At 38.3% G+C, this 16,816-nt stretch overlaps 1 protein-coding gene across 1 annotated transcript in view; it reads right to left on the bottom strand.

Moving 5' to 3' along the window:
- Positions 1–16,816, bottom strand: part of EPB41L2 (erythrocyte membrane protein band 4.1 like 2) — a 234,964-nt gene that overhangs the window by 78,208 nt on the left and 139,940 nt on the right. Inside the window, exons 5-6 of the mRNA XM_026649545.1 lie at positions 9,570–9,674; positions 1,152–1,194 (exon numbers count right to left, since the gene is read on the bottom strand). Coding sequence (XP_026505330.1) covers positions 1,152–1,194; positions 9,570–9,674 — 148 coding nt within the window. The remainder of the gene's footprint in view (positions 1–1,151; positions 1,195–9,569; positions 9,675–16,816) is intronic.

Raw genomic sequence — 16,816 nt, 5'->3', positions numbered from 1 at the left:
TGTTTCAACTCCTTCAACAATTTATGCGTTTAAAAATTACTGAAACTTAATTAAAATAATTTTGGAAAAGGCCAGATATTTCATAATAGGGATCTTTTTATTGCCTTTTCTTTTTATTGTATGAGGGAACTGGGAGAAATTCACTCCGAATTCCATATTCTGGGATGATTGCTCCTCTCTTTACCAGGTAGGCTGCATTTGGCACATATGCATAAAACACCAGGTCTAAAAACAAATTAGAAACACTGCTCTGACATTGAAAAAAACCTTTCTATAGTTCAATATCCTTCTATAATAATTAAATCATTGTTTCTGTGATTTCTTTAGATTAAGCATGGAAATCAAGATGACAGGAGTCAGGTTAATAAGATCATGCAAACAGGTAAACATACATACATGACTCCCTAAAATCAAAGAGTTTTCCTGAAGTTACCACGACAGTTACCACCCAGAATTGCAACTCCAGGTGAGCTGGAGAAGAGAGCTCTAAACTTAGCGTTAGTACTGAAAAGCTTTGCCTAAGTAAAGGATGTGATTACTAAAGCAGCTAGGATTCCCTTGTATTTTCCTATAATTATGACAGGAAGCACTCTGAATACTGCAAATACCAGAGTTACCTGATTGGTAACTGTATAAAATTTACAAAGTCAATTAGCAAGTTAAATATCATGACAGCTTTGAAATAGGCTAACAACATTAGATCTCTGGTAAACTGTCCAAACCCATCCAATAACCAGGCAAAAGATTTAACTGTGATAGTGCACAATTCTTCACCATGGTAGGGGATTATATGTGTAAAACATTTATTGCCAGTGTCATCACAACACACTGTTGACTAATTAGGTTAGTGAGGGATGTTTTAATCCAGGCCTAAAACATTTACAGACCGGCATAATCCTATCCACACTGATAATAAAAATCTGCTATACCATGGACATCACTACCCATTGTAGACAACTGTGCATTCACATAGCTCCTCAACTATCTGTAGATGGGACTGTAGAGTCAGTAGAAATCATGTTTTAAAAATCTTCATCATGACCATTCCTGCCATATCCAAGATTTCTTTTAAAAAGTTTAACTTTGAGAAAATATATTTCTGTATTAGAAAATTGAGTTCAAGAATTTAACATCAATACAGGTGTACTTACTTCGAATTTGCCTCTTGATTTCCTTTGAAGAATCTAACCAGTTCTAAAAAAGGAAGAACATCAGTACATAAGGAAATAATTCAGACAAACGAAAGAGTGTGATATAATTTCATGAATTAAAATAAATACTTGTACAGTACATTCTTCTGATATTCTACTTTGAAAGTACCCTGTAGAATTTTTGAGTTAACTAGTAACTTTCCATCAAGAACTGTGCTTTGATTTTCCTCACCCTCCGCCCACACACACAGAGCTTATTATGCAACACTTTTTACTTCATTCTCTTAGACAAGACCTTATAATTCTGGAAATTAAATGATATTTTATAGTCTTCTAATGAGTATTTTCAAGGAAATTATACCTTACAAATCACCAAGTAATTTCCTTTCATTTATTCCTTTTATTGACAGAAAGCAGACCCCTATGTGTAATTTCTACTTACTCCTGCCTGCAAACCAATACAAAGTTACTGAATGAAAGATACTTCTCTCCCATTTTCTACACAATAAAATACTCTTTCTTCTCTCAACGTCACCCAAACACTAGCTCTGGCAACACTAGGAAGTGTTGGAAAAGATCTGTTCACAAAGCTTACTTTTTTCCATATTGTCCCTCCCCCCCTCCCACCTTCAAAGGGTTCATTGTGAAACAAGTATGGCATTAAAAGCACTGGCCAAAATGTTCAAACACAAGTATCCATATCCATATTTAGGCACCAAGGTGAAAATTGCTTGTTTTTCAGAATTAGGAGCCTAGCGAATAAAGGATGTACCACCTTCAAAACAGAAAGCATCCCAATACAATAATTTACTAGGCAGCACACAATGCTTCTATTACCATTTGAAATTGGTGTAACTAGGCATTAACCCTGTGACTGATCATCCAGAAGTATTTCTAGAGGAGGGGAATTTAGAAAGACAAAAAATGTAATTATTAGTAACTGGAATTATCCAGATTGCTAATCTTATCCACAGACGTTATGTAAAAGAGGCCTGCACAGTTTAAGGAACTTGTAACATAGAGCCTTTTGTTTATTGGCACAAATCAAGTCGAGGTTGTTTGAAACCATTGCATTCAAATATCATGGTAATGAACATTGTATAAAAACATTCATTTCTAAATTCTACATACATACTCACTAAATCAGATTTAATGCATTTTAAGAGGGGGGTGAGGAAAGAGATAGAGGCTGAACCTTTAAGGGCAAGACAGGCAATAATTTCACCTCCACCATCCACCCCGCAGGTGTCTGCTTTAAAATCTCCCAGAGATTCCAGAGGTGCTATACTGCCAAGGCTGTTGAGGGAAGATCTGTATCAGTGCATTTGTTGCCTGACCTAGCTACATTCTCTCCCTTCCAATGCATTCCACTTTTGGGGCTGTGCTTATATGCTCCCAAGGTCTGTACCAGAGTCTTTTCTTGCCTTAGGTAAATTTAGCTCAGTAACACCAAATGCACTAAGCTGCAGTTCCTTAGGGCTTGTGTGGAGCATCAATTTTGCACCAAAGTAACCACATTGATATTTTCACTCTAGTGGAATCCTTTAACATAGACATGCCTTGCACCAGTGTGACTTACCCCACGAACTTCCTGGAGTGAACCACACTGGTCCAAGCTATTTTTGGTTATACTCGTGAAAATTTCCCTTGCCCAGAAAAGCCCTTAGATTTCTTTAAAAACTAATGATAGCACCTGCAGGGAAAAGGTGATCATAACATAAGATGAACAAGATTTTCCACTCTAGTTCTATACCTTAACTTATTTGCACACACATAACTAAAAATCCCAAATCAGTAGCTAACAGTGTTTCACTTCACCTAAGAAAAACAAAACTAAATCCCAGAGCGCCAAGAAATTTCCTTTTGATAAGATCTCATCATTTTGGAGTGAGCAGTGAAGATTTTTCAATAGTGTTCTATAATATAAGCAACTATATTTTAACTTTTATAAGTAGAAGTGATTATAAATTTCCTTTTCTATAAAATTTCTTAAAATTATGAAAATCATTCAGAATTTCTTACAGGAGAAGGACTGAGTCAGCCTGCTTCTGCATTGGCTATTACAAATTTGTTCAAGGCTACTGCAATCTGTATAGTAGTTGTTTTAAATCTTCTTGGTTTTTTTTGTAACAAAAAACCTGGACATCACTTACTCTTCATAAGCCACCCAACTGCCATCTAGTGGAAAAGACTTTCCAGGTGAAATCCAGGTCCTAATGAAGTTAATTGAAGTTTTGCCATTGGTTTCAAAATGAGGCCAGGAGTTCATCTTCTGTGTGTCTAGCTAGGCTTTCAGTTCTAGCATTAACACAATTCTTGAAATGAGCAAGGAAGAGTTTTATGCTATTTTACATCAATAACAATGATTTAAAGGCTAAGTCAGTAGCTTTCCCTCTAGAGGTTTCCCACATTAAGTTTGCAAATAAGCAAGCTCACATTTGTCATAATTTTCTTTCAAATACAGTGATAATGGTTTAGAACTTAGTCAAAATTATGCAAAACAATTTCATATACGTACCACTTTTACATAATATTTTGGCATTACCATTACAGAATACTATGATGCAGTAGTATACTTCAGAGTCATATCTGCTTATAAAGAGCAACATTATTTACTTTAAACTATATTGGTGGAAAACAGGAACATAAAAACAAGAAAGTTTTAAAATGAAAAAGGTAGCCTTTTGTTTTGTAAAAGATACTAGGTTCACTTTTTCTGATTATTTCTAAACCTGGAAGTAGTTCACAGTTTGAGCAGCAATTTCCTAAATTTGTTAATTAACTTTATGTTGTATATCTTTGCCACTGATTTCAGGGCAGCTCTGCCAGATAAAAATCAGTGGTCCTCACTGCATAAGATTGGTCTAATGTTCTACATAATATGGGACCTTGGCTATAATACATAGGAATAGTTCTCTAAATTTATATATTTCACATGCATGCAAGAATATGTTTTTTTCTGTGCCCTTCATTTTGGCTAGAGTATTGTAAATCTATCTGAACAGTCTATCCTGATATGGACCATTTTGCTTTGGCTTATTGTGAAAAGGAAAAGACTGTTTTAGCACAGAAGATTTAAATTAATACATGTTAAGTTTGATCCAGTAGGCAAAACAAGATCATTCTGTTACATTTGTAAATGGTAGGGTTACAGAAGTAGACAGAGTAATGAATTGTCAGAAAATGTCAAAATACAAAAAGTGTTTTTGTACAAATCCAGAAAAGCAGCATTTCCAGCTGTGATACAGATCATCATAAGAGCACAAAACAGAGTATTAATGGAGCATTCATGAACTCCCTGTTGATTTCATTACCCTACATGCCATCTAAACTTTTAGCAAACAACTTTAATGTTTCTACAAACTCTAAAATTTCAGAGAAGTGTAATTTTACTTTATAACAGTTTTTTTTAAAGTTTAATAAATGCTAATGAAGTCTAGTTTTAAGTTACAATACATCTCTCCCAGCTGCACAGAACACTGACATGGAAAAAAAATCAATAGGATCCCCTCTATTCGCACTCCTGATGTTGCATTAGGGAGCAGCTCTAATTCTCCACTCAGAAGAGTGCCTGGCATTCAGTTTCCACACCCCACAGCTGCAGTCTAGCACAACAGCTGGCTCATAAATGAGTGGCTGTGATGAGTGCACAAGAATGGGAAAAACACATCATTCAGCATTTAGCACTGACTGGGCTGGAGGTCAGAGATTTGTGGCATTTTAATCTAAGGAGGCAACAGCCACAGCAGGAAAAAATGGATCAGAATGAGCTGGCGCCAAGATGAGGAAACAATCCAATCTTCAGAATCTTAATACAGAAAGGGGGAATAGAAAAGAAGACCAGCCCATAAAAACTGTGAAGCTTCCAACCCTCTGCTTTTATTTTAAATCTGTGGCTCAAAGCAGCTAGTAACAGTGTTTTGTTTTTTTCTGGATCAATTAATTCAAGAAGTGAGATGACCATTTTGAAACACAAAGGAAAAGAGTTGTGCAAAAGAGGAATGTAATAGGAGATGGAGAATTTCAAGCATATGGTCTTTCCCTAAAACCCAGATACGTGCAAAAGACCTAAAGCTTTACACAGCAAAGCGGAACATACAGTTTTTTACCATTCTGAAAAATACTACAAATATGAAATATTTCCATATATATGTAATGAGACTATGACTAGAACAGATAATTTTTAAAATGGTAAAAATCTGAGTGCACCTATTTTATGTAGTCCCACTCTGTATAGCTACAAAGTCCCAACCATCAAGTATTTTGTGAACATGCACTATGGATGCAAGTCTGAAAAAAACACACTACATGGAACTGGTAGTGTTGCCCTGATAAACAGAAATAAATGCACCTCCGTCTCAGACAAAGGAAGAAAGTATGTACAAGATTCACAGCACATGCCTGGCCATCCATCCTCCTCTAGAAAGGGCATAATTATTCAGAGACCGCATTTAAATTTATTTCACTTGATATGTCAAGATCAGGATGGGCCTGTCATCATCACTGAGGAGATCAGAAAATACATGGAATAAAAAAAACCTTTCAACTCCTACCTGGCAGCAGGAGTTCAGTGGCATTCTTTGCAAGAAGGGATTGGAGTTCCTGCAGTTCTTGCTACTGTTAAGCTTTAAAAGTACACGCATTTTGGGGGACTAGGAAGCGTTATTTAGAGGAGTTTATTTAAAGCTGACTTTATAGTCCCTCTGTTATGGACTCGTGTATTTAGCACTCAGTGGCCAACAAGTATTAAAAGGATCCAAGCCTCTCAAACAGACTGGTCTTTGAAGGTGAATACTGGCAAGATTGAAATGTTCTAGAGTGAATACCTAACAACCAGAGATTACTGCTGCTGAAAATCAGTGGTTCAAAGCAGCCTCTGCTTCTGCGGGAAGGGATGCCAAAAAGCTCTTGCTCCAGTCATACTGAACAATTAATATCAAAACTGTCAAGGCACCATGAGATCTCACATATAAGATGGTTGAAGGCATCATTTGTGTCTTGCTTCAGATTTTATTGTGAAAGAACAGTTGCAAATGAATCCAGCAGAGGCCAGCTAAGTAATCAACATCTTCTAATTCGTTCTATAAGACTAAGACAAAAGCCTGCTTTCTCCTCAAATTTATCTTCTTGCTTTACAGCATTAACACATTAAATGAATGCTGGTGCTCATAAAAGTAAGTTTTAAAATACTGGTGAGATCCAGTTTATATATAAAAACAACACTTCACACACAGCTATGTCAAAGCACCTCAAACCTGACCTGAGGACCTTTCTTAGTTCCAAGTTAGATTATAGAGGGTTTTTTTTCCTTTACAGTTTTATTTAGTATTAAGTACTGCAACACTTTTCTACGTGTGGCAGGGCGCCAGCAATATGTGCAGGAGTCTTAGGGAAGTGGGAAACAGTCAGTAGCAAATGTGGGGAAGTCGGAGGGTTAAGAGGTTGGATGGGTGTGTTTACATGGGCTTCCAGCAGAGTTTCTAACTACTGACAAACAAAAAGTTTAAGACTTGAAAGTAATTTTTTTAAATCGGCTCATATACTTTTTTTATTCCCTAAGTGGCATAAGGTACAGGGGTCCAAAGACAGAGCTAACTGGAATCGCCACAGAGAAGAAGTGGAACCACAGCTAAGGCAGATGTTGAAAGAGTAGTAGAAGAACTACTAAGGAAGGACAAAGCTGCTGCAAAAACGCTAGGGAAGATGGGATGGCAATGAAGAGAATGTGACTGACAATATAAAAGACAGCAGAGAGGTGAAGAAGGGTGAAGAAAAAGTATATACACATGTACATATAGTACAAAGAAACCCATACTGATATTAATAGCAGCTATAGTAGTAATTGTTCAACTTTGAATTCCCAATAATGAAGGCATTACTGTATGCAACTATCCACTTACATAAGCTGTAGTGAAAATACAGAGTCCTATTAGAAACTGCAGTAACTGTGGTTTCCTCCACAGCAGGAGACACCACTGTGCAGCAATCACTGAGGAGAAGCAAACGCTGGGTATTTCATAGTACACACTGTAAATTATATGCAGAGTATGAAAACATTCAAAATCCATTCATTTTTATTCAATTTTTTTAACAGTAATGTTTCAGAAACTATTTTATGAAGTGGCATTCAGTCTTCAGAACAATACTAAGTCAGTAGGGTTGTTTTTTTACACCCAGTACTGGATGTACTGAAATGGTTCTCACTTGTAAACTTGTCAAGAACATCTGAGGATCCAAGGCTCTCAATGAAAAGATTAGAATTTGCTAACCGTGGAAAACTCTGACCTTCGCTCACCTTGTTCAGCCTAATTATAGCAATATGACTGTATAAAAAAAGACTACTAAATCTGAGAAATCCTGTGAATGGCAAGCATAAATGGAACGGCAGAGGTTTCTGTATTAGCTACTTGAAACACATATGACTGTATTTCGTGAGGAGGCGGGAAGTGGACTGAGGGGAGTAGGGGACAGAAGAGACATTATATAAGCTAGCTGCAGTATCCAAAAAGAGAGAGGTTTGAACATTAAAAATACAAAAAAGTTTCTTATTTACTATTCTTTTTGGAGGAAAAATGGAGAGTGCTGTATGTAGTACATAACTTATTTGTGAGCAGAGTTTTAGACAGCTGTTTCATAAATATTCAAACACTGCTAGAAAGATAAGTCAGCAACTGGTAATTAAGAGATGGATAAAAACTTTCAGTTGACCAAAGTTTTTTTTTTTTTTTAAATAAATTCTGCAATCTAAATATGCATCCCACCCCATCCTATAAGCAGATGAAGGTAATGCTGAATAAGGCTAGGGGGGAAATTATCAAGTTTTAGAAAAAAACAATTTCTGATTTTAGGTGGAATCATTAAAAAACCTCTCCCCATAAACCAAAACTCCAGTACTGGGGAACTAGCTGCAGTTTCATCTTTATAAATGCTGAGGCTTCCCTCAAGCGCAAGATTTGGGAGTGAAGAAATGCATTTTGGAAAAGTGATAGAAATTCATTACATTTGAAAACCAGAGCCTAACAGTTAAAGTGCTAGGCCTGGGATCCTCCCAACAAAATATTACTAAAGATATCAGGAAAAGCAAGGAAGCAATTTGAAAATGGGGATAAAGTTCTGATTTGGTTGGGAGATGAAAGTAGTATGGAAGGCACAGAAAAAAGAGGAAAAGAAGAAGAGAAACTCAAAAGATTGATTAAACTTCCCAGCTTCGGTGGCTCATCCAAAGTTTGTTAAGGTTTTCACTAAAAATGATGTGCCTTCACAGAAAGAAATGACATGCTTATATATTAAAATATCACCCCCATGTACAGGTTTGTATACACAAAGATTTAAAAAAACCTCTCAAAATCCTAAAGTAACGTAACATCCCATTAGACATTTCACCCTATGAGCCAATATGTCACAATAGAACGTTTAGCCAATTTCCAGCAGATTAAAATAAATTCACATTTTATGGGCTTCATACTAAGATTATTTCCAGCATGATTTATGTCTCCCAGTTTAGACTCAGACTGTAAGGCCAGAAAGGACCATCATGATCATCTAAGTCTGACATCCTACAAACCGCAGGCCACAGAAGCTCACCCACCTAGTCGTGTAATAGACCCATAACCTCTGGTTGAGTTACTGAAGTTCTCAAATCATGATTTAAAGAGTTCGAGTTACAGAGAATCCACCATTTACTTTAGTTTAAATCTGCAAGTGACCTGTGCCCCATGCTGCAGAGGAAGGCAAAAAACCCCAGGGTCTCTGCCAATCTGACCTTGGGGAAAATTCCTTCCAGACCCCAAATATAGTGATTCATTGAACCCTGAGCATTTCAGCAAGACCCACCAGCCAACACCTATGAAAGAATTCTCTGTAGTAACTCAAAACCCTCCCCATCTCGTGTCCCATCACCTGCCATTGGGGATATTTGCTACTAGCAGTCCCAGATCAGCTACATCATACCATCCCCTCCATAAACTTATCAAGCTCAATCATGAAGCCAGTTAGTTTTTTGGTGCCCTCTGCTCCCCTTGGAAGGCTGTTCCAGAACTTCACTCCTCTGATGTTTAGAAACCTTCATCTAATTTCAAGCCTAAACTGGTTGATAGCCAGTTTATATCCATTTGTTCTTGCATCCACATTGGCACTTAAATAACTCCTCTCTCTCTCTCCCTGGTATTTATCCCTCTGATGTATTTATAAAGAACAGGAGTACTTGTGGCACCTTAGAGACTAACAAATTTATTAGAGCATAAGCTTTCGTGGGCTACAACCCACTTCTTCGGATGCATATTTATAAAGAGCAATTGTATCTCCCCTCAGTCTTCTTTTGGTTAAACAAGCCAAGCTCTCCAAGTTTGTTAGTGAAGTTACGCTAAAAAAAGAATCTAACAACATTCTAGTAACACGAAAACAAATCTTAGTGCTTACCTTCTGATCTGAGTTATCTCGAAGCAACAGGCCAAAATAGTCCTTTTCCAGTAAATTGAGCTGTTCGCACACCTTGTCAAATAGCACCTGGCCTTTAGCTCTTTTCTGGAAAAAAAAAAATCAAATAGCTGGTTAGCTTAATGAAAATATTTAATTATTAGAATTCTGGGTCATTCATTATAGTTACACAATTCTAGCTAGGAAAATTTTAAATATACTGTACCTGTATAACCTGAATATTGAAAAAAATTATGTTTCCTAACAGTTTAACACCATCAATTTGGGCTTGAATAGGGACTGGCTGACTCACTACAAAAGCAATTTTCCCTCTCTTGGTATTGACACCTCCTCCTCAATTATTGGGAGTGGACAACATCCACCCTGACTAAATGGGCCTTCAACATTGGTTCTCCACTTGTAAGATAACTCCCTTCTCTTCATTTGCCAATATATATTTATGCCTGTATCTGTAATTTTCACTCCATGTATCTGAAGAAGTGGGTTTGTCATGCTCCCCATCTGGGGGGTGACTAACTGCCTCCTGGCCAGAAGATATGAAGCCAGGCCTTATAGGTAGACTGAGGGAAATCAGTTGGAGATAGACTGCAGAGGCGAAGTAAAAGGAAGCCCTGAGATAGGCTTTAACAGACAGTAAACAATGCAGGAAGAACTCTACAGAAGCAGTTCAGGCCCCTGCAGGGGAATCCCTGAGTTAGAACCAACAAGTGAATTACCGTGGAGCTTGAAAGGTACAGAAGTACTATTAGTTTGAATATTTGTTTGGACTTTCATTTGGACTTGTTCATGTTACCCACGAAGGGGTTTAGATTTTCACATGACTGTGTCACAGGAGGTGTCATCTGACTCCCCCAGAGGGGAGTCAGGAGAAGATGAAGGCTGAGAAAGACCATGGCAGGGCTCAGGGAGAGCCCAGTAGAGGATGCCAGAGACAAGGGTATGTCTTCACTACCGACCGGATCGGCGGGCAGCGATCGATCCCCGAGCGCTCTCTCGTCAACTCCTGTACTTCAGCTCAGCAAGAGGCACAGGCAGAGTCGACGGGGGAGCGGCAGCAGTCGACTCACCATAGTGAAGACACTGCGGAAAGTAGATCTAAGTACGTCGACTTTAGCTACGTTATTCACGTAGCTGAAGTTGCGTAACTTAGATAGATCCCACCCCCAGTGTAGACCAGGTCAAAGACTGTGCAACACTGCAACTAGAGATGAGGGGGCACCCAACAAGGTGAGGATGTGGTTTACAGGGCCCAGCTTGGTTTTGACCTTCAGGCACTACCAGAATATAAATGCTTAATAATAAACAATTCTTTTCTCCCACCAATTTTGTATCTTGTTCATATAGACTAAACTGTACAGGCACAGACTCTCAATGTATGTATGTAAAGAACCTAGCACAGTGACACCCAATCTCAGGTTGGGAACATGCAGGGAGAGCAACAGGCAGTGTTTATTTTGCTACTGTAGAATGTACCACATTCAAAATCCAATTATACATATGATCAGTTATGAATCAATGTTTACCATAAAATAAATCATTTGAATGTATTTGCTCAGCTACAAGTACTGATTTTGCCAAAACTATTCCAACTGGAATGCATTTTGTATATGCATGACTAATGTAAAGGAACGTATTACATTAATTTTACTTATCTGTTAGATTTGCCACCACTGAACACTTTGCAGTATGATTTTAATTGACACCATGAAAAAAAAATATAACACTTGTTATCTGACTCATTAAGTTTTAGCTATTTCTAAGATTTACCTATTTAGTGAGAACTGCGTAAACTTCTGCGAAGTAGCTTGAAAAACAAAAACAGAACAACCCCTTCCCCAACAGATATTTTTCAACTGAAAATGTGTGTTAAATGCCTACTTGGCAGAACAGGGAGTGTAAACAAAGTATACATTACACTTTATATAAAACAGGTCAATAGTAAAATGTAAATAGAGTGATGTTATCTGTGCTGTGATATGGAACCAGGAAATACATGCAAAAATCAAGTATGTAGCCTTTGTGTGTCTTAATTGCCTTACATTATGTATGTGACTATGTTCAGTTAACCTTAAGATCAAAGATGTGAGACTGCAGGAAACTAATATCATCATCTACATTGCCTCAGCTTACCTCTCTCTGTTAAAATGGAGGACCGGCTAATTGCTATGTAAATGAATGTAACTAGTTTACCTGTGTATACATAGGAAATAGAAGATTAACTTCAAAGCAAGAGTTCACAAATTATCTGCACTGCCTATTCTTCCTCAGAGGAAAGCCCTGCTGTGACAATTTCTGAGAGGAGGCTTGTCAGCCTGCTAAAGAGCTACGAATACTGGATGTTGGGCATGATCCTTTCATCTCTAGTCTTCTGAACTTTAAACAGGGAAAGTTAAAGACATGGGACTGAGATCTTTCAAGTAGTTATTTAGAATACCCTGGAAAATGCAAGGAAAGACTTTACATCTAATCTGCCTTTGGCTTCTAACCTGTTGGAATAACTCCAAAGTGATTTTTGCAAGCCAGAAGATATAACATCTCTGCTATGATCCTGATCTATGAAAACTGAAAGTCACTTGTATGTATATTCCTTAACCATTCAAGTGACTCTCTTCTTGTGTTTTATTAATAAATCTTTAGTAAGTTTACTAAGGATTGGCTGACAGTGTGATATTTGGGTAATATAGCTAAATTTATATATATATATATATATATACACACATACACACATACACACACACACACATATACATACACACACACACACACACCCCTGAGGGCAAGTGTGTGATCCTTTGGGATTGGTAAAATTTTAAGTATGATGAATAGGGTTTTCAGTAACCTATCACTATATTAGACCTGTTTGCTTAGATGAGAGTCAAGGGCTGGAATGCCTAAAAGGACTGGGTTTGACTTCTTGTTAACCAGTGTGGTACTACAGAAGCTCTTTCGATACTGGTTCGGTGACTATCATAGATTAAACCACCAGTTTTGGGAGACTGCCTGCCCTATTTCTTGCAGTCTGCCCGGAATCCGAGATTCTTAGTGAGGTCCACTGAGGCACCCAGTCACACATGTATAACTGAGGCCAGGTCATCCACCAACATGGATGACAGTCACCTAGCTAATTGGAGATGGTAGAAGGAGTTACTTGGGGATGGCACTATCAGTGAGGAATCTAGGAGTACTCCTAAGTTAGGTACTAACTGACTGATTATATACCTTCAAATCAAAAGAGATTGCACCATAGCTACAAATTCTTCAAATATTTTCCTCTGGCCACCAGCATAACCTGTCTTGCTTGGGTTCATCTTCAATCATCTATTCTTCATCCATGAGCTGATCTCATCCAAGCATTCAGCCATCTTGGTGGCAGTGGTATTGTTTTGTATACTGAAGAATAAGTAGAGTTGTGGGTGATCTGCATATTGTTGGCACTTGAGTATGTATCATCCTACCAGTTCACCTAAATGGCTGCATGTAGATGCTGAAAAGGACTGGAGAGAGAATCGATCCTTGTGTGACTCCACAAGTGAAGAGTCTATTGGCTGAGGTACAGTTTCCCATTACTACTCTTCGGGTACATCCTCTGTCAGATGCGATGCTATGGAAATATGGACTATTCAAGGACTACAATACTGAGCTGTGACAGATGCAGTAGGATCATGGAATATTTTTAGTCTACAGCTTTAGTTTTATAAATATTATACATACCTTTATGGACTGGTCAGTGATTTTATTCCTGGCTAGTTGGGTAAAGTAAAAATGTTTCCTGAAGGAACTTAACTCAATGGAGGGTAACTAATGCAAATTGCCCCAATATAGAAACAATGCAAGTAACAAGCCCTCTTGAATGTTTCACATTGGGACTAGCAGATTGGTGCGACTTAGTTCGAAGGCCTTCGGAGAGAAAGGACTTGAAACTGTATAAAACAACAGCCCTGACATGGGAAGAGTTGAGTTTCACAGGTACCAGCCGAAAATTGACAGGCATGAGACTGTGTCCAACAGCATCAAGTCCTGTGAGAGGATTTCAAATACTTCAGATCTCCCAGGGTCTCCTTAAGGAAGATGGGTGACTCCTGGAAAGCTAGGCATGCATATAAGCTATTTATCATTTTCAGATAGGATTATCATTTGAGAGAAAAATGTGTCATTCACCCTAAGGAAAGAAGAACTGCAGGTGCTGAACTGAAGTCAGGCCTGCTGACATGATCATAGTGAATTGCAGCCTAAGACCCTGACCTGGAGGAAGCAGACTCCAGAATTCCACTTCAAAAAAGATGATGACTGGAGGTCTGAGACCTAAGTAGGGTGCCCTTCAGGCAGCCCCAAGAGGGTCAGAGGTGCATTTAACTCAGAAACTGCAATACATCCTGCCACAAAGGACTTAAAAACATTTCAGTATTTTTCTGGCTCCCTGCCAGATTTGTTATGCAGGTCAGTGGTAGCTAATAGTCAATAGTATCAATGCTGACTAGAGGTCCAGGAAAATAGATGTCAGTCCTCTGTCCATTGACAGCAGGAGAAGATCATCCTTCAGTGTCATTAAAGTGGTTTCCCTTCCTAGGTGACAAAACAAATCTCTGAACAGTTTAGCCTGTATAGAAATCATTTCTTCAGTGGTTAACTGAAAATAAGAATTTAAATAATTTTATTAATTTCAAGATTTCTGTCAGATACTGTGTGTACAGTAATCTGAGAAGGTGTGTCATTTGAACAAACAGGCACTCCTAAAATAGTTTCTTTCCACAGAATCAAAATACTACAATCTGTGCAAATGACTACAGCTTTATCAGTTTTTCCCTATACCAGTGACTAGCAGTACAAACAAGGCACTTCCATATGCTTTTATAGTTGATAATTAAAAGCAGACCTATGTTCTGCTTGCTGGGTACCAGATTTTTGGCACAGGATTCATTGCACTGGAGACAGCAGCAGACAAGACAAAACAAAGAGGTTCAGACCAGTTTGCTTACAATATATAAACAGGAGTGGGGAGATTAGGCATTCAGCTTTTGGAAACTCTCTTTCAAAAGCTAAATACAATCTGTTGCTGGCACAACTGTACATGAGCGGCATGCAGCCTTATATTTTTTTAACTGAATCCTACATGCCTGTTCTGCTATTTGTGGCATTTATCAATGGGGCCAAAACATGGCATTTTTGGAGGCCTGGCAGTTTAAAGGAATTTTTGCATTTGCTTATCTTGCAGATTTCAGTAGACACCATACTCCACTGCGATTCCACAGAAACGCCATCAGCTGTATATGTGTAGGCTCTTGTGACACTGAAGTTATTGTGTCTAGCAAACAGTGATAGAAAGCTCACAATATACTGTTCTCCTTGAGCTATGTATTTCACTATAGTTTTTGTACAATTACACTATACAAATACAAATGCCAATGAAAGAAAGGTATGCAGAGAACAAACAAAAATAGTGAAGGCATTGTTTTTGCCCCCCTCCCCAAGAAATCAAAGCATATTATTTCAGGACTGCATTGTTCAGTTGACATCAGGGACTTTAAACTTGGCTAGAGTAAAAAACTTTCAAAAGTACCCTACAAGTTTAAGATCCATTTTCAAATATGACTTAAGTCTAATTGAAATCAAATGAGGACTTAGGTGCTGTTGAAATTTTTACCCTAGATCCTTAAAGACAGAGAACTATTTCCTCACCAATTTGGAGCAACAACTTATTTTCCTAGTTTATCCTCAAATTTACTTGGAAAAAACCTCAAGTATACTTTCTTCCAAATTGCATCCTCTCCAACATACACAACTGATTCTGACAAGCATATTTAGAGGAGGGAGAAGAAGGATCTCTTGTGAAATCTGTCAACTGTTCATAGTAGAGCGGTTTTTGAAGTGTCTTATCCTGCTTTATAAAGAACACAGAGGAAACAATGATTATCTCTGAGCTTAACTGAAAAAAAACTGTACTACATGCAAGTTACATATCAAAAGCACCCCTCTGGGTTACTTCAGAAACAGTACATGCCATGGATAATTAAATCATGTGCATCACTTGCTAGTAGTATAACTTTTCATATCAGTGTCAAAAACTTTATATCGAAAATAGTACAATAGGCTCTTCAATTAAATAGGAGGCCCCACTTCGCTAGGTACTCTACAAACACAGAGCAGTAGATAGTCCCTGACTTGAAGAGTTTACAATCTAAATAGATAAGACAGACGCAGGATGGGAGAAAGGGTTTAACACACAAGCAGAGTGACCATTGATGGCAACAACTGCTATGTTAATTTCATTGGGGGGGGGGGGTGGGGGGGGGGTACTTAAGAGGGGATAAGCTAAATGGAAAGAAAAAGGGAATGGGAGTGGGTGAAGGGGACAGGACAGGACAGGAGAGAAGGGGGTCAGAGGGCAGGTGTGGCATGAAGCTGAGGTGAACAGACTGTGATGGAAGGGCAGGGAGAGGTTTGAAGAAAACAGCCAATCAGCATAGGGCAAAGAAAGTCCAAGTAAAAATTGTAGATAGTTTGCTGAATGTCCCTGCTTTGGCTGCTTCTACTACTGGCTCCTCTGCAATTTTCCCCAAAAGCACATTGCGGAGTAGGGGGAAAAAAGAGAGGCACCGCCTAGATGCTAATGCCCCCAGAGTGGAGGGGTGTTGCTACCTTTGCCACTTATAACCTAGTGTGAAAAGATTGCAATTAACGGGTCCAATCCTGTAAACTTTTACTTACATGAATAGACTCTTCTTATGCAAGTAGACACACTAGCTGCAAAAGAATTCCTCATGAGTATTTAAAAATACTGGACTCAATCCAGCAAAGTGTACCAAATTTAACACTGTTACAATTTTATAAAATACGTGGTACCCCACTAGTAGAGCTGTGAAAATAACTTTTTTTTTGTTTTGCTGTCAGCTCAAAAAAAAAAAAAAAAAAAGTAAAAAAAAATTGTTTGGTCTGGGTAGAACCAAAACCAACATTTTTGAAATGTTGGGGGAAAATAAAAAGCATCAGAAATTTGTTGTTTCAGGTATTTTTAACAAAAGCAAAGGAAATGAAGGTCTAGATTCATAAAATAGAGGAGGAAGCGCCTCTCTGATGTTTAGGTTACTGCATACTCAACAGGGATATGGGATACCCAGGTTCAAATCCCAATGCAGGAGTACATCCCAAGTGAGCACAATACCCACCAGGCTATAGCACAGGGGCCGGCAACGTTCGGCACGCAGCTCGCCAGGGTAAGCACCCTAGCGGGC

This window comes from Terrapene carolina, unplaced genomic scaffold (assembly GCF_002925995.2).
Source record: "Terrapene carolina triunguis isolate 2854851 unplaced genomic scaffold, T_m_triunguis-2.0 Scaffold85, whole genome shotgun sequence".
Classification (NCBI taxonomy): Eukaryota; Metazoa; Chordata; order Testudines; family Emydidae; genus Terrapene; species Terrapene triunguis.
The sequence above is the reverse complement of the archived record's forward strand: the minus strand, read 5'-3'. Positions and strand labels throughout refer to the sequence as shown.